Source organism: Acipenser ruthenus, chromosome 2, assembly GCF_902713425.1.
Source record: "Acipenser ruthenus chromosome 2, fAciRut3.2 maternal haplotype, whole genome shotgun sequence".
NCBI classification, from domain to species: Eukaryota; Metazoa; Chordata; class Actinopteri; order Acipenseriformes; family Acipenseridae; genus Acipenser; species Acipenser ruthenus.
Genome location: NC_081190.1, coordinates 10,711,782 through 10,739,203, shown reverse-complemented (window position 1 = coordinate 10,739,203; position 27,422 = coordinate 10,711,782). Strand labels below are relative to the sequence as shown.

Below are 27,422 nucleotides of genomic sequence, written 5' to 3'. Positions count from 1 at the left end.
AACAGGGCAGCAGTGTGGAGTAGTGGTTAGGGCTCTGGACTCTTGACCGGAGGGTCGCTGGTTCAATCCCAGGTGTGGGACACTGCTGCTGTACCCTTGAGCAAGGTACTTTACCTAGATTGCTCCAGTAAAAACCCAACTGTATAAATGGGTAATTGTATGTAAAAATAATGTGATATCTTGTAACAATTGTAAGTCGCCCTGGATAAGGGTGTCTGCTAAGAAATAAATAATAATAATATGGGACAGCTGGTTTCTAAAAACATCTGTTAAAACAGGGACAGCTTTGTAAATTCAGCCCTTGGCAGCCATTCACTGTAATAACATCTCCCCCTGATTACACTTTATAGAGTGTGACTGTTTGCAGAGTGAGTTCTGCGGTTGACTGTATCTCTCATCCTGAAACCCAGGTTGAGAGGCATTCTGCACAACAGCTTTCTGTCTCCGAGGCAGATTTACAGACACGGCAGTGCTGCCCCAGGAGCAGGATTTGGTGAAGGTGAACCCAGATCAATGACGTCACACAAGGGTGACTTTCCTCTGAGTTAGATCTCCCACGCCCGGGTGAAGTTGCCAGTGAAACATATTGCTTTTATCATTGGCAGGATTCTTTTGACTATGAAAAGACAGCTGCCCTGGCCCAGTGAGTGTCACCTCATTGTGAACCCACAGTTCTGAGTTGAAATCCCTTCCACTCCTGGTCTTTGTTCCAGCCCTGTTCTAAATTGTTTAATTGAACCAATTAAACCTCCATCCAGACCCTAAAGTGGTTCATGATCTCCTTTTACCTGTTAAATCTGGAGTGGAATAGCCCTCCAGGATCAGGATTGGACACCCTTGCCCTATTAGGTACCTGAAATGGAAATGGTGTAATTAGATCCCTGCATTAGTGGCAGATGTTGGTCAATGGCTTATTTTTCCACCGGAGATTGACACCACTAACCTTTGACCAGATATTGTGCAGCAACTGGCTGTGGTTGAGACGGAAAGATTCTGGTTGTGGATCTCAAGCACAATAGAAAGAAAGAAACACTGATGTACGGGTAAGTAAGCTGGGCTGAGTTGAGTGGGGGACGGAGGGGGGTGATGCTGGGACGCCAGAATCACCGTCGAGCCCTCTTGAGGTGTTGTGGGCTAGTCGACGAAACACCGAGGATGGAAGGTGCCAACTTGAAGACCCCAGAGATGTACCCTACTTAGCTCAATCCAGACGGTTGTCATGCTGATGCGCTGGGGAGACCGCACTGTGGATGATCCCCGGAGCCAGCATCGCAGCTGTTGTGTGTGCTGATGCACTAGGGAGGCAAATAAGCTGATCCCTGGAGCCAGCATTACACTTCAGCCATCAACACCAGGCAGAAGGATATCTACATCATCATATGGAAGGAAACGCAAATGGATGGAGACACAGATTGATCACATTAGTTTACTGTAAAGCTACGTCTTAGTTGGTGCTTATCTTGGCGAGATCCGAATTCAAATCAGCATGAAGTTTTAACATTTACTCTCGTGTAATGGAAATCAATGTCAGCATTGATTGTGAACAATTCCACTCATATGCTGACATTTCCACATTATTCAGACAGGAAACAACACAGGGCTGTCAGTGAATAAGTCAATGAGATATCTTCTGACAAGTTGTTACCCCCAAGTTACCAGGCCACCGAAAACTGTTTCCCTTGAATCCTCAATTTTATGTTTTCTCATTTGGGTACATTGAATAAAATTCTCAAACTTGTTTTTATAACAATTTCGTATTTCTTAAAGGGATAAAATACCAATAACACCGGGTTATTTATTTCTTGCTTGGTAACTGTGTGAAAAAAAAAGAAAGAAAAAACGTGCTCAGGATTATTTGGAAATAACAAACTTTGAGAATCTAGTATATATTACCCTGTGATTGAAGTGAAAGCAAGACCAGAAATCTGCTTTACCAACAGTAACCACAAGAGGGAGTAAAACATACATTACTGTACAGAATGAGAACAAGAGGATTTGTTTACAAGTGGGGATCTTAATTAGTATAGTAAGTGCTCAGAATAAAAGTAATTAAAACCGAATGGGCTATTTACTCCAAATTGTCATTGGCACTTTTTTTTTAATGAAAAGAAAATTAGGATTTTTTTTTAAAATGAGGAATACTTATGGTAGACCAAAAATGAAATGTCTGCGTTGTTTAGTTCTGGTTAGTAACTTTGTCTCATGTGTATATTTCCTTTTCTGAAGAAAAACTGTGCTAATGACGATTTTGAATAAATGAATATCTCTGAGAATCTAGCCCTGTGTCTTTTGAAAGTGCTGTTGTGTATTTACATTAAATACACATTCATTAAATCATTTGAACTTTTAACACTTTTAAGACATTGCTTGCTATGGATATATGATTTTCAAGGGGATAATAATAATTTTCAAGCGTGCAGTTTTGTCGTGGACATATTGAGGTAAATACCTCGACAGATAGAGCACTTGAGTTCAACCCTGCAGACAGCACTGGAGAGCAGTTTGGACTCGGCTGGTAAGCCATTATGTGTGTGGGTTTGCAGCACTGAAAAGGGTCTCTGTACCCTCCTCCCAGGGGCCTGTGTGAGTAAAGCTGCCCTGCTGTGAGTTGTGGGGTGGGAGCCAGGAAGTGATGCAATTGAGCAGCAAATGGGTGGCAAGTTCTATCAAACTTCACTACCTGGAAATGTGTAGAATGATAATCCCCTTGGACATGTTGATACAGCTGTTATAATGAAATGCATTTACCAGTGTTTGTCATTAGATGGCAATGTATCCCACACTTTTAGTCCACACATGCTCATGTAGCACTTGAGTAGATTCTTTGTGAATGTGTCCCACAGTACACTATTTGAAATAATAGCACGAGCTAAAAAGAATCCTGAGTTTGGGTTCTCCAGGGAGCCACGAGTCTCCGACACGGTTCCCTTCCTGTCTCAGACAGCAGCATGCTTCCTGAACCCTCTCCTCCCCCACCTGACAGTGGAACGCATGTCTCCAGTGCTGGGAACCAGCAGGGTTTCATATTCGCATGGAAGGGGAGACTGCTTGTTACAGCACACTCTCGGTTATCAGAACCCCTGTAGTCTGATCTGACCAATATTCTGAACTGGCCTATCATGAGGAGATGCATGCTGACAGCAGCTGTAGAAACCACATGCCACTATCACAACTGTGCTTAGGGATGAAGTGTCAAAACACAATGCAAAGACCAGACTGCAGTCAGTAGTCTGAACGAATCGCTAATCTGAACCTGTTCTGCTTTTAATGGGTTCAGATCAGGGCGAGTCTAGTCTGTTTACACTGAATGACAGAATGACTTTTCATTACCTACTCACTATGCTTCACGCAGCCTCAGGGAGAACAAACAGAAAGATTTGAATCACATACATAAATGAGTTGAAGCTCAAGGCAGATTCTCACCAAAAATGTACTTTTTTATTTTTATAAAAGTTTGGCTGCAGACTAACATGCAACCAAATCCCTTGTCTTACAGCGTGTATCAAAAGCACTGCTGTTTTATAAGAATAAAGAAACCTAGCAATGAACCGAACGATGTTTCCCACAAGAAAGGAGGAGCCGTGCTAGCGCTGCTGACAAGAGGAACGCACACGAACGTCTGCAGCACAGTACTGTCCATGGCATTACCAGAGAGACCACGCTTACCACTCCTTTACGGGTATTGTGGTTACTCAGAATTGTGAGGCTTCTTGTAATGGTTTTAAAAGCAGATTGCTCCTATTTGAATGTGCCATCACTGCACCACACACACATCGAGACATTATCAGACAGATGCTGCTGATTGTGTTTGCATGATGATATTTACAGTATACTGTCAAACTGCCACTAACATGCCATTGTTTTTATAATTATCTGTCATAACGATCATATTTAAGTTCTCAATGCGTTTAGTTTTGTATGCTCTACTCTTTTCCAAAACTTTGTTCCAAAAGATGTTTGCTTAAATAACGTATAGTAAACGTATAAATAACGTATATTTCACACACCTAGTTCACACACCCTAGTCTCTATAAGTCGCCTTGGATAAAGGCGTCTGCTAAATAAACAAATAATAATAAATAACGTGTGCAAATGTATGAGAACACCACATTGCTTCGGTTGTTTTATATTTGTTGTGCATATGAAATCAAACCACTGGAACTGAACATTTTGGAAAATTGTCAAAATAGGCAAATTATTGATGGTCTGATTTAATTGACGACTTTAATAGGCCACACATGCAATTCATTAAAAATAGTAAGAGAAAGGGAACACATAGCTACGAAAGGTCAAATGCAAGAGACTTTTTAGATGTTGTTTAAGATGCCTCATTAAAGCACAAAATGGTCTGACATTTTCACACGAGTGTCTGTTGTTTCTAGAGCACTGATTACTGACCGAAAATGTAAATTCTCCCACCCTGCGGTTTTCACACAGGCAGGTATATAAAGGATATAATACATGTTCTAATACATGTGCACAGTGCTGTAACACATGAAAACGAATCCAAGCTGGGATAGATAGAAATCAGATTTAAAACATTCTAATAATTTGTCTCTGGGTCCTCATATACTGTATAGCGATTCTTATCTCATTCTTTTTCAAAATATGAACTGTTTAATGCTGCGATTAATCTGAGGGCCACTTGAACAGTATTGCCTGGCAGTAAATAGCGTTTCATTTACTTCCATTGATTATCACTGGTCTACTGGTCTATGACAACCTTTTTAACCTCTTGGCCCCAATTTATGGAATTGAAGCCATTACTGATTGCTTTCTTTTCATGTGTTCACTTGACACAAAGGCAAAAGTACTAAAAGACTGCCAGTAACAGCAGCATCTGCTTTATCAGTAGAATGAATGTAGCTGAAGTGTGTTGCTGTTTGCGTGTCATTTCATATTTATGTATGTCAAGCTGGTTAAACTATTTTTTTCTGAAGTTGATGTGATTTTATGTAATGCTTTTTTTAAAAGCTCAAGTGTGTTAGTTGTGAAACGGCAAACTACGCCACTGAAAAAGAACTGTAATGCTAAATGGGATTTTTCCATTAACAAATAAGGAACACAGCAGTAAGGTACAATGCTTATCTTGTAAATATGTCTAGGGTTTACCGTTGCTGTGATGTACTCTCAAGCACAGTCGCACTGCTCGAGACACAGAGCATTCACCCACTGGGATTGAAAAGAACCAGGAGATAACTTAAAAACCAACAGGAATAGCCATTCCAAGTGAACGGAAGAATCATAAAATAAGGGTGACATTTCTGCTATGCGAACACATTGGGCAGCAGTGTGGAGTAGTGGTTAGGGTTCTGGACTCTTGACCGGAGGGTTGTGGGTTCAATCCCCAGCTAGGGGACACTGCTGCTGTACCCTTGAGCAAGGTACTTTACCTAGATTGCTCCAGTAAAAACCCAACTGTATAAATGGGTAATTGTATGTAAAATAATGTGATATCTGTATAATGTGAAATAATGTATAATGTGATATCTTGTAACAATTGTAAGTCGCCCTGGATAAGGGCGTCAGCTAAGAAACAAGTAATAATAATAATAATAATAATAATAATAACACATTGCAATATCCTGAAGTTGAAAAACAAAACCTTTCTGCTGTTTAATGAATATCTTTATGGGTTTCCCCCTTTTAAGAATGTAGTTTGGTTGGTAAAACATATAAACAGTTTGGCAGAAGCATTGTAAATGTGCAGGAACTTCACTTTTTTGGTAAGTTTGGTAGTCTCAACCTAGCCCTCAGTTGACATTAGTCCACATCACAAAAATGTTCAAACATGAATTGCAGTTACAACATGTAGCCACCGGTGGCCTCTAGTGTTACATGCTAAAATCCCTTTAGCAATGCTGAAGCTTGGTTAAAGTATATACTTGTGAACGGGCATTTCAGTTGGCTTGGATCATGATTGGTTGGGTTGGTTCTTCAGCTTGGAGCATGATTGGTTGGGTTGGTGCTACAGCTTGGAGCATGATTGGTTGGGTTGGTGCTACAGTAACACAGATCAGCCATAAGCAGATAGAAGCGCCTTTTAGTTATAATTATTAGGATCAAAGGTTACTAGGTCATAAGGTGACATTGAAATGTGGAAAGGTCAGATGCTATGGCAATTGAGCCTGTCACAAATAGCTAATGGCTAGTGCTACCATGGAATTGCCTGGTATTTATACTTTAGATTGAGCATGATACAGAGTACTGTATGTTACACATGCCTTGTATGTTATTATATGTCAGGGGCTGGAAACATATCTCATTGCCATTAAACAGAATCCATGGTAACTTGTCTGAGACATCATCAACAGAAGAAAGGAGAAACATGTCTACATGATCACAGCACAAAAATAACTACTACTTTCCCTTGACACAGGAATACAAATGCAAACAAGCAGGAATAATATGAATTTTGAACAACCCCGCACACCACAAGCGAGCACCTTAACCACTATGCAAAATAGCTGGGCTCGTCTGCATTCGTGGTTTCAGAGCCTTTAACCTCATCTCATCTCTCTGACAGAGGACAGAATCCATAGCGGCATTGTATCACACAACGCTGCCCGTTACACACACCCACTGTGGTTTTCACCACTGTTTCACCATGCTTGTCTGTGATTTGACTTGCTTACCTGTGCTTCGCCATGATTTCACTGTGCTGTTACTGTGCTTTACTTTGCTATATGGATTTACCATGCTATACCACGCTAAACCTTTATATGGGGCAGCTCAATGGGAGCAAGTAAATGGACCTCAACCTACCACTGAACAGACATTGTCAGAAGACTTAGATGACTCAACAGCTAGAGCAGGGCTCTCCAAACCTGATCCTGGAGAGCCCCAATCCTGCAGGTTTTTAGGTGTCTTTACAAAGATCTGGAACGCATGTTAATCTTGACTAATTAAGACAATGATTGGTTCAATTACGTAAGTGAAAACCCCTGATCTAGAGGATGACTTTCCTGAGGGTGTGTGGGGGGGGGGGGATTACAGCACCCCACCATCATATGCAGACCTACTCAGCAATTCTTTTTTCATGATTGCTCATGTAAACAGAGAAATCACAAGCATGTCTGTGTAATTGAATTACCCAATCAGATCATTTCTGCTCACTCAGATGGGTCTGCCTGCAGAACTGGGAATCAGCCCGAGTCTGGGATATGGGAGCAGACATTCATTGCTTTCTTAGTGGATACCCCAGATGGAATTTCAAACCCAGCACAGCTTTACAATCATTAGATTCAGTAATGATAACAAACACGGAACTTTCCAATGTTCCAGTAAAGGGAGTGTTTATTTCTGAAAGCATTTTAAACAGCTCTGCAACCAGGATTATAAACTTGTGAACCAGCATGGCTGGCTGAAAACCAACAGACTACCTGCTCTGATAGGGTAAACCAGTGCTGGTTGTTGCTGGGATTTCTAGCATGGCGTTATTTTGCTAAAGTGCATTACAGTAGAAGTGCTATTATTAAAACTAATAACAGTATATACAGTATGTATATTTATTTAATATAATAATTACAGCTGGACTGCAGAAATCTATAGTTCAATGATATATTATTAAAACATTTTTTGCAGGGCCAAGCCACTTTAAAGGGAGTCACTGATTAGGAGAACTTTGACAACCAGATGACCTAATTATGACCACAGGGGGCGCTAATGTATAGGCAAGATAGTGTACAACCATTGGTGTGTAAACAAACAGAATGTTATCGAGGAAAGTATATAAAATATTACTATACAATGCATATTACAATGATATAACGCTACCAGTTTTGTTTTGTGGGCCGTGCTCAATGGAAAGTAAGAAGTAGCTTCAATGGTAGCTGATAGGGAACAACAGTAATAAACGAACGCGTTTGAATTACACATCATTAGCCTTTCATCTCGACACTGCCGTCTCGAAATAACCTGGCATGCTGTTATTGAAGATAGACTATGTTGTGTTAACATTTGATGGGATTTCTTTTCAAATATTCCAACATTGGTTGGTCTTTACTGGATTGTCTTTATGTTATTCCCTTCAGGCCCTGAGTCTACTAATGACATAAAATCATGTGTTAAATATATATAAAATGACTATATATATATATATATATATATATATATATATATATATATATATATATATATATATATATATATATATATATATATATATATAATAAAAAGACCCATGTAAGCAAATCTGCCACCAGTTGGATATGTAATGTATTAAGTGAGGTCTAAGTCTTGTCATTTATCTTTGTTTTGCAAGGTACTGTAATTTGATTGGGTGCAGGGTATAATGCAGTTTGATGTTATACAACAACAACAACAAAACATTGACTATGAAGTCATTAAGTATTGCAATATGACATTTCTGTGTTGGAGGATTTTAAGATGTACAGTATGTTACTACTGTATTTTGGAAATCTTGATTTTACTAATGGGTAATCTATTTGATTTTTGTATCTATTTGAACATTCTGTTTTGTACCATAACTTCATGTACAGTATTTAAATAAAGGAAAGAATTTCATTTAACATATGGACTCACATCAGTAACAGACAGGGACCTGAATGCAAGTTTATGGCGCTGCCATAGTTGTACTGTATCGCTTCTATGGCGCTGCCATAATTTGGATTTAATCCAGGAGAGGAATGTTTCAGATCAAACTATTCGGCATGAGAAGCTGAAAGATCCACCAACACAGTTTTCACATAAAAACTGTAAACTATAAGAACTTTCAAAAAGTGTATGTATTATTTACAAAACGTTCATTTCTTATCTCGATATTGTTTACAAAAAAAAAACACAACACATTAAATCGACTCCCAAAAAGGAATCTTACGGCTATGCATATACCAGTTCAGTGATTACACTGAAACATCATGAACCCACTGAACTAACCAGGCCTGGACAGCTGGCGAGAGGTTGAAAACTGTGCCAGACATGCAATACAGCCCTGGCATGAATAACACTGAGGCCGTCACTCATTGTCTTTCCAGTGTTGGACATTCACTAGCTGTCTGCTAGAGTGAATACTGCTGAACTTTCTGTTACTGTCATGTATCCTGGCATCATATTATATATATATATATATATATATATATATATATATATATATATATATATATATATATATATATATATATATATATATATATAATATTTATACAGCGACATTCATACAAATAGTATCTCAAAGCACTGTACAACACAAAGCAAACACATTGCATTTGTATAAGGATCCAAGGCGTCACACATACACAAAACTGCCAGCAATTAGACCATTACATTCTAAAGTTTAAAGTCTAATAAAGAACATGTTGAAGACAGCAATTCAAACATGCAATCATGTATTGCTAACACTGCATAAAACGCCCACTTGTTGTTTGGTTTGTTCTTAGGAACTTTTGTTTTAAAAGCCAGTATTGTCACAATTAAAATTGAATACTAGTAGTGTGTGGATTGATGGTATTTTTCAAACTCTTTATGTATTATTTATTTCTAATGTTTACAATCGACAAATTAACTTATTCATATTCGTTTTATATCATTTTATAATATACATATAGCAAAATCAAACAAATATGTATTTTTACGCAAAATTAAACTGTGTAGCAATTCATTTTGATTTGAATTGTATAATAAATAAATACATAATAATGTGTCTGTCAAATAATGCCCTTACTGACTGCCCTACCTTAAAATATTCTGGACTACTTCGCTGTCGTTGCGACATCACGAGCCATGTTAAAGGATGTGATGAGTCATTTGATTACTGCACAGTAGGAACGGCAATGCGCGTGTCTGTAGAGCCTCCCTGTCATTACACTACCAGGTACAGAATCCAGCTCCCTGTTTGTGCTTGTTAAACTGTGTTTCCTTGGCTGTCACTAGACCCTGCCCTCCCTGTTTATCACTCCATTGACGTGTTGTTAGCAAATGGGAGCAGAAGGGTTGATCTCTCGCAGAAGAGGTCATTCTGGCTGGGCTGCCACTTGTTGCCAAAACCTTCGGGGCTTTAGTTTAGGACACAGCGAATATCTTTTAAAAATATCATTTCCTCGTTCTCAATGTTCAGAAATAAAGCAAACTTTTTTTCTATTGTTATTGTAAAGGAATTTGTTTTTGTTTTTTAAACATTTAAATATTGCGTTACAATCAACGGGAGAAGAAGCATGGTTGATAACACTACTGTAGCAACAAAATCTGCTCTGGTAAGCGTTCGCTCTTTCATTTAGATAAAGTGGGATTGTGTCGTATATGGAGGTGGAACTTTTTTCATTGTAGTTTTGTGTTTATTTTTATTAAAATCTGACGGAGGTTTTAGTAAATCAGTAAATGTATGTACTTTTTTTTTTAAAAATGTGGGAACAAACTGATTACTGATTAATTTTGCTTGGACATGATAGCTAATGTTGTATTTTAGACAGTAGGCAAGTCTAAAGCTTATTGTATGATTATTAGCCCTGTCGTTTAAATGTAACAACAGTTTACTATTATTGTTGTTGTTGTTGTTGTTGTTGTTGTTGTTATTGGCTATTAACCACACTATGAATCCATGTTACAACACACACACACACACACACACACACACACACACACACACACACATATATATATATATACCCTATATTTAAATTACAATTAAGGTTGTTGCTTTTTTTGTTCATGCAAACCACACTGTAAACCTAGGAAAGTTATTTTGAGAAAGTTTAATGCTTTGAATCCTGTCGGATTAAGCCATTATATAAAAAGACTTGGTGGAGTTTTAAAATAACTAAGTAATGTATTAATATAGATTATCTTTAAATCGGGTTTCACTTTTTTGACAGTCACTTGCTGTCCCCAAATGTTGAATTGAAAAGTTACGCGTAAACAAAACTGTGTAACTGGTTTATTTATATCCACAAGCTAACACTTGAATGGGGTGGTAATTAAATTATTTTCGTTTTAATACATGTGTAAGCATACACATTTATTTCAGAGCTCCGCTATGATACGATAGCTATATCTATTCTGTTATTTTTGCTTTTTGTTTTGCTTTTCTTTTTTCAGTTATCCTTTGACATCTCCGCTAGCCCCTTGCAGTTTGTTTCCATAAACAGTAGATTTGACTGCTTGTCTTGTCTGTTTTCACCCGTTCCAGCAAGCGGCTTTCTCTTCTGTAAACGCCCAGCCTCTCCTCGTCTCTACCGCGCACAGCCACTTCCCCGGCTCCCAGTCTCACCAAACCAGCGGCGGGATGAAGCTGGAGGCTGTAATGGAAAACCTCCAGCGGCAGCAGGCAGCTCGCCTGGCTCTCGAGGAGAAGCTCCGGCAGACGGAGAAGGAGAAAGAGATCCGGTCTATGGTGGAGACACAGATAAAGCAGCAAGCCCTAGCTTTCCGGCACTACCAGGCAGCTGTGCGCGGCTCATTTGCAGCTGCAGTATCGCCGGATGCAGACCCAAGGGCTAGCGCGGCGGTTCGGCAGCAAGCACTTCACATTGCGCACGGGCTTCCGGACCCAGAGGACGCAGATCTGGACGATGATCTCGAAGGGGATCACGGTATGGAAGACGAAGAGCACGACCTGGAAGATCAGGATTTGGGCGATGAAGGGTCTGAAGATGAAGCCATGGAAGCAGATCTACCGCACTTTCAGCCCCGTCGTCCAGTTCAAGCGGCGGCCGGACTGTCTCCAAAGGGGACCCCTGTGCATGTACTCTCCACGGTGGGGCAGCCTCAGTACGCTACTCCCGGACAATCAGATTCTCCCACGGGGCTGGAACAGCAAGGGCAGTCCCAGCACCACGAATGGACTTACGAGGAGCAATTCAAACAGGTAGGCTAAGATTACGCTCGTTAATAATTGGGTGCAAATGAAAAAAAGTTTAATACTGCGGACCTTTGATCACTCGGTTTCATATAGGTGACAATAAAGTAACACAGGCATGGTAATATCAAGCACTTTGGAGAGTTTCACTTCACGTTCAGTTATGTCATTCCATTTCGTTTTTGTAATTGCGTGAAATAGAGCAATAACGCTTTGGTCCAGTCTACATCCCGCCAGATAGTTATTTAAGTTCTCTGATGTAATTATAGAAAGAGGGGCTGCCGCTTCACTCTCTATGCACAAAACTATTACCAAACTAAGTATGGATACACAAATAGAGTTGTTATAATACACTATGTGTTTGATTAAGGGTTCGGCTTTTAATCATATATCTATCTATCTATCTATCTATCTATAGATAGATAGATAGATAGATGTAGCTATAGATATAGATAGATAGATAGATAGATAGATAGATAGATAGAAAAACATGTATTTGTATCAATTTTATCAACACATATTTTGTTAATTTGTTTGTAGCGTGCACTCACAGAATAAAACAGAATGAACAGCAGCTATACTCATTACATTCTGTAGCATGCAGTGTTTTAGACAGCAGTTTAGCTACAGATAAAATGTGCGTTTATCATTTAACCAAAGGAATATGATTTTACTGTATACATTGCACATGTATCATATCCTCATCTTAAAACCCATGCCTGTTGAATTTAGCTAGTTGTCTATATTATAATGTGTAGGCTAGAGCTGTTAGTTAACCTAACCTGAAGTCCAAAATTAAAACTAACAGCAGTAGTCCACACATTAAACAACTTAACTTCATTTCAAATTCAAATCCAAAGTTTGAAAATTGTCATAGAAATTTTACAATGTGAAATGTTATCACACTGGTGGTAATTAACTAATGTGTATTGATCGCGACCTTTCTCTGGCTGTTGCCCTAATCAAACCCTTAGAGGAGTTTCATGTTTCGTTATCAGCAGCATATTTATGCAATGATGTGTTTCTGAATGGATAGATCAGTTCCAGTGCAGTACTGTAGTGAAAGTGTGGAAGTCTGTCACTAAAATGCACATCATGTGCACAACATATCATACTGTATGTACAACATACAGTATGACTTCACCATAATAGCACCCCATTACCTCTGAATACACAGCATTGCATGTGCTGCACTGTACACCCAGAATCTACCTGAATCAAGTTCCAGTGAAATATGAAGGTGTGCAATGTTCAAGTAACAATTAGTCAGCATGTGTGTGCACACAAACATTACCTGGCGTAGGTCAGATTTGTAAATATTAATATCTACATCAAAACAGATAATATGTTGTTCATGTCACCTGTGGTGAACCAGAATATACAGTGCTATACCGGTCAGAGAGCTGTTTTGACACCAAACATTTATAGATTGATTACTAACGCCTCCTCCTACAGTAGGGCGTGTTTCATTCAGTTGATAGCACTCTTTGTTTCCATGGACATTATTAATCCATATTACTCACAAAGGCACATTGCTTAACACTCTTTAGCAGACCTCGAGCAGCACTAAACGATGGTGCGACTTGATTAGTGCTGGGAAAGTGGATGTTTTGCGCTCAAGTTCAGCAGGAATCATTTGTGTTTCGTGCAGTGATTGAAGATCCAGTCGTGGTGTTTTCTGATTATGTTCATGTTTTAGGTTAAACACTGCTTAGCATTTTGCTGCGTATCTGTTTTTGTCTGTTTGTGTAGCTCACCCAGTGTTTGAAGTGCAGCTCTGTAGAAATTGCAGACATAAAAAAGTCTACTTCATTCAGGTGTGTGGTTGGAGTATTACAGTACCTGTCCAGAAAACTCAAATCAATGGGGCTCTCGGGTGGCGCATCCAGTAAAGGTGCTCCGTGTTGAGTGCAGGATGCGCTCTATAGTCTGGACGTAGCGAGTTCGACTCCAGGCTATTCCTTGAGGGTTAGGTCGGCCAGGGTGTCCTCAGCTCACCGCACACCAGCGACCCCTGTAGTCTGGCCGGGCGCCTGCGGGCTTGCCTGTAAGCTGCCTGTAAGCTGCCCAAGAGCTGCGTTGTCCTCCGACGCTGTAGGTCTTGGGTGGCTGCATGGTGAGTCCGCAGTATGAAAAAAAGCGGTCGGCTGACGGCACACGCTTCGGAGGACAGCGTTTGTTTGTCTTCGCCCTCCCGAGTCAGCGCAGGGGTGGTAGCAGTGAGCTGAGCCTAAAAATAATTAGCCATTTTCAAATTAGGGAGAAAATAATAAAAATAATTGGCAACGACTAAATTTATAAAAAAAAAAAAAAAAAGAAAACTCAAGTCAAGTACCTGAAAACTGCTAATGTATATCAAGTACGAATAGTCAAAGTCCAACCACAAGGCAGGTTGTCAAAGTAATGCAATCTGTGAGGAGCATGTTTTATTGCGTAATGCATTTATATTCAGCACAACATTATATACCCTCTGTTAAGTCTAAAATGATTCTTTATAGAACCTAAATACTAGAAAAAAAGATTCTAGAGATTAACTACAGTGTATGCCTCTGTGTACTGTAGAATGCTGAGAGTATGTCTTCATTTATTTATGACCTAATTAATAATTAGTAGATATACAGATAAGGGATGTCCAAATGAGCAAACCTCAACTTTCATACACATCACCTGATGTTGCAGTTGCCTATAGAGGCTTTATGGTTTTTAAGGCAGCTAAAGGCAGGCACAGCAGTATCATGGGTTACTTTTAAATATCAATACAATGTGATTAGCTATTGCTTCTCCACCTGTTTTTCATTATAGGGTAATTATGACATCCCTGTGCATTTCAGCCCTCTGTTAAGTAAATCAACGCTTTGCATGTGCTTCCAATTAGCTGGCAAGTCAATAGACAGATGCGCTCCAATAACTTGTTATTTTTGACGTATTTTGGTTCTCAAAACCTTGCTAAATTGGTTGATCTGGAATTGGCTTAGAGGGTCAATATAGCATTGCAGTGTGCACAGAAGCTAGCAGTGAATTAGCTGCTTTTTTTCCACAGGTAATAGTTTAAACTGAAGACTGTCGAGGTGACCAGAATGCAGTGATCATTTCAGACTAAATGAAACAAACAAATAATGTAAAAACTGAAATGTAGCCAAAATAATTAGGGTTTGTATAATAATTCATTAGTTATCCTTTTTCTAACTTTTTTATGTATTGGAAATTAAGATAATGTCAACCAATTCATGTTAAATGCTAAATTAGCAAGAATACATTTCTGGTTACACAGCATCTGTTTAATTGAATTTCAGTCATTAGAATAAATAAAACAGCTGCTCTGCACTACACAAATAAACAAATCAATAAAGCAAACAGGATTTTGTCGCAGTAAAGGAATATGCCAAATTTTCAAAGTGCCATATTTTCAAAGTGTTACCTCCAGTCTTTAATGAACTTTACAGGGAGATAATGCAGTCGTGTTGTATGTGAATGCAGTCGTGTTGTATGTGAATGCAGTCGTGTTGTATGTGAATGCAGTATTTAACACTGTGTCTTCTTCAGATACAGTACTTTGATGGAGGAAGGTCTGATACATATTGATTAGACAGTAACTGGAGCCAGCTGCCATTGTATTCACAAGCTGCAAATGCAAACCACATTGACTCATTGGAGTTTTAAAATAAAATATTTATGTATTTAAGAAGAGTTTTACCTTTAAAGCACACGTAGAAAACACCATCAAGGCTATTTAATTCTGTTTTGCTTCCTGTATGATTCACACAGAGTGATATCGTGCCAGTCAGCTTGCAAGAGAGGAGCTTGTATTCTCCTTGCAAAAACATCTTGCTTGGTCAAAAAATATTATACGTCTTGTAATCTGAGAATAGGTAATGTCACTGTACTTTTTTAAAAACCTTAATAAATTGCATAGTATTTCATTAAACTTATTTCCAAAGCGTTTTACTCCAGTCTTTAATTGAAAAATAAAACTGTTAATCTTACAAAGCTATATTAATACTCCAAACTTCCAGAGCTGTAAACAATGCAGGGAAATGAGAGGAACCTGAAAGGGTTACGAACTTCCAGAGCTGTAAACAATGCAGGGAAACGAGAGAGCATGAAAGGGTTACGAACTTCCAGAGCTGTAAACAATGCAGGGAAACGAGAGAGCATGAAAGGGTTACGAACTTCCAGAGCTGTAAACAATGCAGGGAAACGAGAGAGCATGAAAGGGTTACGAACTTCCAGAGCTGTAAACAATGCAGGGAAACGAGAGAGCATGAAAGGGTTATGAACTTCCAGAGCTGTAAACAATGCAGGGAAACGAGAGAGCATGAAAGGGTTACGAACTTCCAGAGCTGTAAACAATGCAGGGAAACGAGAGAGCATGAAAGGGTTACGAACTTCCAGAGCTGTAAACAATGCAGGGAAACGAGAGAGCATGAAAGGGTTACGAACTTCCAGAGCTGTAAACAATGCAGGGAAACGAGAGAGCATGAAAGGGTTACGAACTTCCAGAGCTGAAAACAATGCAGGGAAACGAGAGAGCATGAAAGGGTTACGAACTTCCAGAGCTGTAAACAATGCAGGGAAACGAGAGAGCATGAAAGGGTTAAGAACTTCCAGAGCGGGAGACGCAGGAAACGACAGATCCTGAAAGGGTTAAGGTGCTGTGTTTTGGCTTGTCCACAGCGGTTTAGGGGTTTTGATAAAGCCTCCTTTTCTTTGTTTTGGTTTGATTGGCTTGGTGACAAAGAAAGACACAGGGAGCTTTCAAGAGAGCAGGAAATTGGGTCTGGTGGCATTCCAGTCTGGCTCACACCCAAAAACGCAGGGATCTCCCTTTCTGGCTGAACGTGCAGGCAGGCAGCCAAACTGTTACAAAGCAGAAATGAACCCCACAGCAGTGCAGGCAGATGCTACAGCTGCAGGAAGCCCGACAGGCAGCTCCGCTTTAATAGATGTGATCCAATTTCTCTTGGCACAATTATTGCTTTAAAGTACAGTAACACTTAAAAGTGTGGTATAATTATATTAGCGGGGACAGGACTGAATGACGGAGAACATAACAAGTAAATTATATAGATTTATATATATATATGATGCCGCCACAGTCACATCTTACCAGAGGAGTGATACAGTAAAATACAATAAAATAGAAGCAGCATTGGGCAGTCTGTAGGGTTAATGGAAGCTGCATTGTTTGCAGTGTTTAACAATGCTGTTAACTTCATGGTGTTTAAAACTTGCTTTAGGGTTCACTATGATATAATTTCTGCTCACTGTAATTTGGGTTTTTGGGGATTTTATTTTTCACTATTTTCAGGTTAAAAAAATGGGAATCTTTAAAAAATTGTGTATTTCCTTTTACACACACATACAAACACACACAAACACACACACACACACACACACCCGCGCACACACATACCCACACACACACAGACACACAAACACGCACACACACATATATATGAGGATGTTGTTGTTAAACTCTAGGTTCAATAATATCACACTTCACAAATAATATAGAAGCAGCTTTGCATTTCAATTGTATTCCTATTTTATAAGCACACTCTGGCTTCACTGTCAGTGCCCAACTGAAATGTGTGGAGGAGCGCCGTGCAGCATTAACAATGTGTTTTAAATCTCTTATCGTCATGGAAATCCCAGAAAGGGTGTTTGCTGGCCTCTCTCGTTGTTTTGTTTTGATAGAGACAGTTGGTGCCAGAGGTTTTTAATGTAAGCACCAATCAGGCTGGACCTGATGCATACTCATGCAGTTCATTTGTCCCGACACAGCAGCACCTGACTGTATGAGAAACACCAAATAACAGTGACAGCGCCACAGTGGGCTGAGCTGAATCCCACTGTAATCTAACTCTGCCGGATAACATCTGGTATACAATTGTATTTATGTTTACTCGACGTGAAAAGTAATCCCCTTTTCATTGCAATCAGCTCTTCCTGAACCTTTGTTTGGGATTGCATTGGATCAGTCCGCATCTCCCTCTCACTCAGTGTTTTGCAAACATGAAAACTCACAGAATGGCTCTTCCCATAAACACCCATTTACTAAGGGGGCAGCTACGGGTACAGTGCATGGTGGTCACTCAAGAGGCCTCAATTAAGCCATTCCTCTTTTTCCTTTTGAAAATTTGAGTCTGCTGCTGCTGCAAATCGCCTTTGTCTGCTGTGTTAGGAGTGCAGCGCGGTACAAAACATTTGCTTATAAAATTGCCATATCGATTTGTAAATGTAGAAAAAAAAAGAAAAATCAGAGGGCTTTGCTTTGTGTCCTTTCCAAACGTAAGCTCAAGTGGCTCTCAAGGCATATTGGTGCTGACAAAAAAAAAAGGAACTTCCCTCCAGGTACTGATACCACCTGAAAATAATCTAGTAAACCTGAGCGTTTTAAAGCAGCTGTGGTTGACAAGCCCTGCATGTGAAGTGGGTGCACACAGCTTCTTTTATGGCAAGGCCTTCCACCACACTGGCCACTCCTCAGGGCCTGATCTGGCCTGCAGGCCAAAGGTTGCAGATTGCTGCTTTATAGCATCTTTTAATACATCAGTCACTTCAGTAAGCCCTGCTTGTATCAACACATAACAGCGCAGGAACTTTAAGAGATGATCAATCACTCTGCTTCTTTGCTCCAGTAGTGTTGTGTTAAGAGCCTGCCTGAGGGAGGAGTATTTGTGCCTCCCTCCCCCAACTTAATACCCCTCACATGTGTGCATGAATTGAACCCCACTCCCCTCTGAAAGTGCCCCTACACACACACACAAACAACCGTGTAATGGTCTTTCCTACTTTCCAATACCAAGACATTCTATTGCCTTACACTCGAGGCTCCTGTGTTTCTGCAGTTTGCTTGTAGATTTAATATTTACCTGAGGGTCCATTGAGCCTAGGGTTGCCACCCGTTCTGGTTTTGCCTGGATTGTTCTCTTTTTGAGGCAGCTGTCCTGGGAAATCTGTAAGACTTCCTGGGACATTAAATATGAAAGTATATGATTTATTTATTTAGTTTTGTATGAAATGACTCTGGTGATCTGTTTTTTTGTAAGTCAGAGGTGGGAACCCAAATTAAGCCACCCAGCGTAGGGTCCCATGGAGCTGAAACACATGCCTGCAGTAAGTTCCACATATGGCCAAGAGCTGGATTTCAGTCCACACCAGGGGGTTGACTGGAGTCTGTAACAGCACTTGACAGCTGAACTTCAGTTTTTAGCTTTGCCACGTCATCAGAAGGCTAAATTCTATGGCTGTGCTATTAATTTGATATCAGTAATACTGCAGTGACAGCTGACTAGGTGGTTATAGAAGGAGGCACAGGGATTTGAGTGGGGGTTGGGGGTTATTGAATTTGAAGGCTATGTTTGCTGAAGTGTCACTCTTCACTGGAGCTGTGCAGGAGAAAGCATGCCAAGAACGTACTCCATAACTCAAGCGAGAAGCAGTAATAAAGTAGTCTGTGAAACAGGACAATACACCATTCAGGCCCTGCGTTTTCACTGCAGATGTTCTTTTTTTCCATTAAAGCAGAGGTCGTCTAACCTGTTTAAACAGCGGCCCCGGTGCTGGTGTTACATTTGAATTGCTTTGCCCTGGAATTCTTGCAGCCTCTTGCAAAAATGACCCTTATTTACTAAACAACCTCCCCTCCTCTCGTCTCTCCCCCCAGTATAAATAGAGCCGAATCTAATGGAAAGACTGGCACACAAAATGTCACCTAGAAAAAAAAAAAAAAAGAAATTTATATATATATATATATATATATATATATATTGGAAGACTTGCACCACTCACGGGTTTGTTGCCCCTTTAAAAATACGACCCAACACACTGAAATGGATTTTTATGTGCCGATGCGCTATTTTTTTTTAATTCACAAAATAAAACAAACACGAAATAAACACCTAACTCCGATTTTGGAGCGCTGATTACACAGGTTATTCCCTGACTAACTCGCAGGACGGCTAAGCCGTTTCCCCCACCAAACACAATAAACCAAAAACCACACAGGTTTCATACAGCACACTTTTTACCTCTTGACTGCCAGGAAGCAGCGCACCTCTCCTACCTCCTTCTCCTTCACAGCCCTGAATAATCTGACTGCCTGTCCTTTATACCCTGCACCTGGTCACAATTTTCAATTACCACCCAGGTGCAGGGGATAATTAAACAATACAACAGTTAAACAATGAAACAATAAAACAATAAACCAAAATACAATTAATTTCTTCAGGGAGGCTTTAATCCCCTCCCCTCCCTGCTGTCTCACAATATATATATATATATATATATATATATATATATATATATATATATATATATATATATATATATATATAAACTTGCAATGGGGTATCTAAAAGTGATCATTATAAATAAGAACATAAAAAAAGTTTGGGAACAAGAAAAGGTCATTCGGCCCATCAAGGCTCGTCCCTTGTTAGCACACCATTCTCCCCTACTGGGGGAACTCATTTAAAAGCACAGAATCTAGAATGTTCACTGAATGTTCTTCTGAATAAACACAAACAAAGTACATTCAAAGGTAAACTCACAGTTCCCATTATGTGAGCTATAGTGCTTTAACTCTGAGATTAAGCAAATACAAATCCTGGCCCACCCTTTAAGTATATATATATATATATATATATATATATATATATATATACTTTAAGTTTATATATATATATATATATATATATATATATATATATATATATATATATATATATATATATACTTTAAGTTTATATATATATATATATATATATATATATATAGCCTTTAAGTATATATATATATATATATATATATATATATATATATATATATATATATATATACATATATATATATACACACACACACACACACACATACAGCACCCAGTAACTATAGCTGGTCAGAGGATTTGCTCCAGATGGCACCGGGTGAGGGATGATAGAAGGGAAGATGTTGCAGAATCAAGCTCTGAGTGTCTTAGTTTTCAGGTCAGCATTACATATTCCTGTTTCCAGGAATAGCAATCCTCCCCCACCCCCTCCCTCCTTCCTAACCCATCAGTCCGGCTCAACCTCAATCTTTGTAGCGCAATTACAATATTAAGGTAAAGAACAGTACCTTAAAGGGCAAGTGGTTTTTAGCCATGCAAAATCACTGGTCAATGTGCCCTAACAGTGGTTGCATGCATGCAAGACTCAGTTAGAAATGAAGTAGAGATAGAGTAAGGACAGAGGGTAGGAGACCCTTTTTTTAGAGAGTGAATGTGTATGGAATGGGTTAGCAAGCCACATTGTTGATGCAAAATCATTGGGATCCTTGAATACGTTTTGGGGTCAACCAGCTTCCAGGAATCGGACGGGCAGTGGTCTCCTTTCATTCAGAAAAGTTCTCATGTTCTAAGTGGGGTTTGCTTGTGTGGGGCTCTTGTTATCCAAACAGTTCAATCATATCTGCAGCCTATAGGGTTAGGATCAAGTGTAAAGACAAGGGGAAATTTTAACTGGTGTTCAATCTTATCTGCAGCCTATAGGGTTAGGATCCAGTGTAATCAACAGAATCCCCACCAGCACAAAGCAGTCACTGAGGTCAGTAACAGGAGCAGCACACTGTACAGTATGTCCCGGTTCCCTGTTCTTCCCCTAGCATGGGAGGCATATGTCATACTGCTGGGTTATTGGGTGTCAGACCACTGTGACATGCATACATTGACCACACAGTGATGAAACACCACCATGTTAATACAAATGTAATAAAAAAAAGGCTTACTCAGGCCTTCTACTGTTTGCTGTTGCCTTGGCACCAGCTAAAGTCTCAGTAATTGAAAGAACAAAACGAAATGCTCAGCTTGGCCCAATGTTTGTGTAACAACCAGCTCTTTGAGATATAGGCTTTGATAACAGCAGTTGAACTTATCTATCATTTACAAATTATTAAATAAACTTCCATTAATGAAGTCGACGTAGCTATATATGTGGAACAATGGTTTTGTTATAGCCATATGTTTGGTAATCTTCCAATGGAAGGGGTAATGCTAATTCAGTCTTTACTGGTAATAGTTAAGGGAAAAATAATAATAATAATAATGATAATAATAATAATGAGTAAACAATATAATAGTTTAACAATCGTGTTTGTAAAGACGGTATTCATGGTTAAACAAATACGTATAAATGAGAAGAAACATGTTTAACGTATAATATATGAATGTTTTATTGTAAAAGTATGAATGTTAAATAAACAGTTTATTTTTGTATAAAATGATTCCATGTGAAAATGTTTATTGAATAATTAATCCTGTTAGGAGTAGGTGTGGCTGGAGATTATTTAATGCCGTGTCTTTCCTTAGGAGAAGAGAGAGGATTATTATTTACAACCTACTAGTCGGTGCGCATCAGTTGTATTTTGCAAAATTTGTGTGCAGTATCCAGTGCCAAAATAAACATTTATACCTGTGAACGTTACCAAAGTGACTGTTTCCTGCGTTGTAAAGAACTCTGTGTTCCTGTGAACATAATGTGATTGAAGGTGGGGGTAAGCTCGCACCTTTCACCCCATTACGGAATGCCTGCTGGACCTTGTCCCTGTGTTTACTGTGTGGACTTCTCATTGACTCCCACTATATTTTTATTTACTATTTCTAACTACAGTCAGACAAAACTCCACACAGGGTGAAAGTTGACAACAAACTAAATATTTTGGCCCTTTTTTTTAAGGCATATTTAGTTCTTAAAAACGTGTTTTACAAATTGGGGATTACATCAATGTGAGGACAAACTTTGAGAAAATGTCCCCACAAAGATAGTAACTCCTGAAAAACCAATGTTGTGGGGATATTTTCTCAAATTTTGTCCTCACATTGATAGTAATACCTGCTCCCCCCCCCCCCCCAAACACACACACACACACACACACACACACACTGTAATCATAACCAGATGGGTCTTAACAGTAGTTTTCAAATTAGTCTTGGATTTAGTTTCTGGAATCACAAAAGCAATTGATTCCAAAGCTCAGGTGTCTATTTTTCAACCAAACAGGGAATTCCCTTTTCCTGTGGCATGTAGTCAAGTGCGGTCAGTTTCATGATAAACCAGTACGCTGCGCTGTTACAAACACACTGGACATGCAGTTTCATGATAAACCAGTACGCAGCGCTGTTACAAACACACTGGACATGCAGTTTCATGATAAACCAGTACGCTGCGCTGTTACAAACACACTGGACATGCAGTTTCATGATAAACCAGTACGCAGCGCTGTTACAAACACACTGGACATGCAGTTTCATGATAAACCAGTACGCAGCGCTGTTACAAACACACTGGACATGCAGTTTCATGATAAACCAGTACGCTGCGCTGTTACAAACACACTGGACATGCAGTTTCATGATAAACCAGTACGCAGCGCTGTTACAAACACACTGGACATGCAGTTTCATGATAAACCAGTACGCTGCGCTGTTACAAACACACTGGACATGCAGTTTCATGATAAACCAGTACGCAGCGCTGTTACAAACACACTGGACATGCAGTTTCATGATAAACCAGTACGCAGCGCTGTTACAAACACACTGGACATGCAGTTTCATGATAAACCAGTACGCAGCGCTGTTACAAACACACTGGACATGCAGTTTCATGATAAACCAGTACGCTGCGCTGTTACAAACACACTGGACATGCAGTTTCATGATAAACCAGTACGCAGCGCTGTTACAAACACACTGGACATGCAGTTTCATGATAAACCAGTACGCTGCGCTGTTACAAACACACTGGACATGCAGTTTCATGATAAACCAGTACGCTGCGCTGTTACAAACACACTGGACATGCAGTTTCATGATAAACCAGTACGCAGCGCTGTTACAAACACACTGGACATGCAGTTTCATGATAAACCAGTACGCAGCGCTGTTACAAACACACTGGACATGCAGTTTCATGATAAACCAGTACGCAGCGCTGTTACAAACACACTGGACATGCAGATCCTCCAGGGACAACGATGGAAAGAAAGAGACAGGTTTAGAAAAGTGTCAAATTAAAATAAGCGGTTAATGTTACTATATTAACAAACACTGAGCCTGAGGAGACCTTCATACAATCTCGTGTTATCCGCTGTAACAGTGGTTCAGCTTGAGTGCAGTCTGGAGCGCTCCGGTGCTTGAAAAGGGTTGATATTACAGTATGATAATGTGTACATTGTTATCAAACTGTATAGCAACATTGTGTTCACTTCAGTTCAGACGATAACTATTGTGCTTTGAAACACAGCTTATAAAGGCTGACCTTTAAAAACAGGCAGTTATGGAAATTCATTTGTTAATTTCCTCTGGGTGGCATAGAATTGTACGCAGTTATACAATCGTAATGTTAACCCCAGAATGGACAGTTACATTGAATTATATAACTTGTTAACATTGCCAAGATGTTTGTTGTATAGATCTTTCACAGTCCCTTCAGAAATCTCAAACTTTCATCACATGTAACACCTAACAGTATCGTCTTGTGATTAATTATCTCCCACTGACAAGCTTTCATTATGAAAGTTTGTGTAATTAATCTTCAGTGTAAGCCCCATTAGTGGAAACAATGGTCGTGGAAATGTCACACACACTGTTCATGTATTTGCTATATTGTGACGTATACAATATAAAAGCTGCATACACCTGTTTCAAGTCAGTGTCAGCCACAGTGTGCAAGTGTACACACTGCCGTTGCGGATTGTGCCCTCTGTTGGTGAGATGAGATGAGGTTAAAAGCTCTAAAACCACGAATGCGGACGAGCCGGCTCTTCTGCATAGTGGCTAAGACGCTCTCGCGCTTTTTTGGGGTCGCTGGTTAACGCCCAGCCTCCGCCCTGTTACATAAGGCAATGCTGGTAGAAGGACGATTCAGTAATTGGTCATCGGTTGGCAGATGTTTCTGTATCTGATACTGTGCATTGATTTTTAATAAGGGAAAATCTCAAGAGTGATAACTTTGTAAAACAGACATTTCTGCAGCTTCACAACTCACACCACACACCTTACGGGCATGCAGATTTATTTGACACACATGTGCTGCCACTAGGGTACCAGCAATGGTAGCCCAAGTGTCATATTTAATAAAGAAAACCAAACAAACTGCCCCCCTCCCGATCAGCTCAGCGCTGGTCAAGCCTAACTGCTCAATTGGTTGCCCAGCAACGCGTCTCCTGTTCCGCGTTTCAGCTGCACACATTTGTGCAAGAACCAGCGCAGGGGCTCTCTCTGTCACATACCCTCCCCCTCAGAATGGCACCACCAGTACATTCGCTATTCTTCAGCTGGTTCTGTTTTGGGGGTTAAGCAGGTCCAGACATGATGGTGGAGTGTCTGGAAGCACGGACCGAGGGAGCCGACCCATAGACGGCAGCTCCTCCTGCTCAGGCTGTCGGGACGATAGCTCCTCCTTCTTTGACCCTCGGGAGGGCCGCAACTCCTGCTTGGTGGGTGGGAGGGAATGTTGAGGCTCAGCCGGCCTCTATTAAATACCAGACTGACAGGGCCGCTCTCAACCACTGGCACACCCTGCTGCCTGATGCCAGCTGGTCCCAACACTAGCTCCACTCTATATACTGGACTTCTGTATGGGGTCGTCCGTTTAACCCCCATGGTGACCCTGGGCTTCTGTAAGGAGGTGCCCGTTCAACCCCAGGGACCCCTCTAAACTGAGTGTTCCAATAGTCCCTTCTTAGGGCTCTGCCCCAGGTTTACTGCTGGCATAGCTTGGCAGGGGCCCTCCAGCTATGGAACTGGAGGGAGGCACTCCGGCAGTGGCGCTGGCAACAACAGTGCTTGGCACTCCGGCAGTGGGGCTGTCAACAACAGGCATGCAGGACAGAAACTCCTCCCTCTCTGGCACGCAGGACAGCAACTCCTCCCTCTCTGGCACGCAGGATGGCAACTCCTTCCTCTCTGGCATGCAGGACAGCAACTCCTCCCTCTCTGGCATGCAGGATGGCAACTCCTCCCTCTCTGACATGCAGGACAGCAACTCCTCCCTCTCTGGCACGCAGGATGACAACTCCTCCCTCTCTGGCATGCAGGACGGCAACTCCTCCCTCTCTGGCAAGCAGGTCAGCAACTCCTCCCTCTCTGGCATGCAGGACAGCAACTCCTCCCTCTCTGGTACTCAGGACGGCAACGCCTACCTCTCAGGTACTCAGGACGGCAACTCCTCCCTCTCTGGCTCTTGGGCAGGTAGTTCCTCCTTCTGTGACCCTTGGGCAGGCAGCTCCTCCTTTTCTCGTCTTTCTGCAGATACACACACAGTAAAAGTACATACCTGTTACAAGCTGATAAACTGGTTCTAATTGGCCCCTTTCCCAATTGGGCTTACTGTGAAATTGCTGTAGGCTTCATTAAGATTACCTGTGGTCTTTCGGTAGCAAAGGCAACTTTAACTCCGAGAGCACCTTGTTATGTATCCACCCATGTATGACATTATCTTGCATCCATTACACCTGGAATTGTAGGTAGTATTTCACACAGTTTATATGTATATAGAGATTCAGTTGTCTCTAATGTTACGAAACTTGGTATGGACATTGGTTAGCACAGGTTCATCAGATAATTAAAGTCCTCGTGAGTCAAAGTCCTAGCTTATGATTGGTTAGGCTTATGATTGCTTATTTATTATCAACCGGTCACCTGAAACATATTAAAAGCAGTAGATATAACGTATGATGATTCTTATTGGGTAATGGAAAAAAATCAATGAGCGACTTTCCTCCCAAATTAACACCTTTTGTGTTACTCATGTAGAACCATCATGTTTTATTTCTAACTTTACTGAAGACGGCATTAGCTGAAACGTTTGTCTAAGTCTACTCCACTTCTCTGTTTTACCTTAGACTTCTGATTGAGCATTCTGAAGTTATCGATGGTTCTCTCTGTCAGGCTCAATAGATTGTAAAAAACAAAGGCTGGCCTGTTATTAGCTGATGCAATGCAATGTACTGTTTCAGTGGATGTGCCGATTTGTCAGAATCAATTCAGCTTAGTTAACTAGTGTTTGTGATGTGTTTTTCTTCTCACTGAAATGGGAAACAGTTTCTCTTTGGAATACCTCCACTCTCAGGATACAAAGTGGCCGCAATTTGTGTGTCTTTGATCTTGTCTTCCAGCAGCAGCAGCAGCACATGTCAATTAAAATGGGCAGATTCAGTTGTGTTAGTTGATGTTTTAAACACACAAACACCAACAGGCATCTCTAGGTGAGCTGGGAGTTTGGTTTAAGAGGTTATTGTTCATCTCGTCACCCTGGCGCAAAAACAAGATTTTCATAATTGCATGGCCTCAGCCAGAGGCATTCCTTGATGTAATGAAGAGTGATGCACAGTAGATATCTAGACCTTCAGAGAATGCACCTCTACCCACCCACACACACACGCATACACACAACCACACACACACACACACACACACACACAACCACACCCACAACCACAACCACACCCACATACACAACCACACACCCACAACCACACACACAGACACACACAACCACACCCACAACCACACCCACATACACAACCACACACCCACAACCACACACACACAGACACACACACCCAC

General features: G+C 40.5%; 1 protein-coding gene across 1 annotated transcript in view; it reads left to right on the top strand.

Moving 5' to 3' along the window:
* Positions 1–9,816: 9,816 nt before the first annotated feature.
* LOC117403951 (AT-rich interactive domain-containing protein 3A-like) overlaps positions 9,817–27,422 on the top strand; it is a 115,020-nt gene continuing 97,414 nt past the window's right edge. Inside the window, exons 1-2 of the mRNA XM_034901807.2 lie at positions 9,817–10,211; positions 11,144–11,821. Coding sequence (XP_034757698.2) covers positions 10,173–10,211; positions 11,144–11,821 — 717 coding nt within the window. The 5' untranslated portion in view covers positions 9,817–10,172. The remainder of the gene's footprint in view (positions 10,212–11,143; positions 11,822–27,422) is intronic.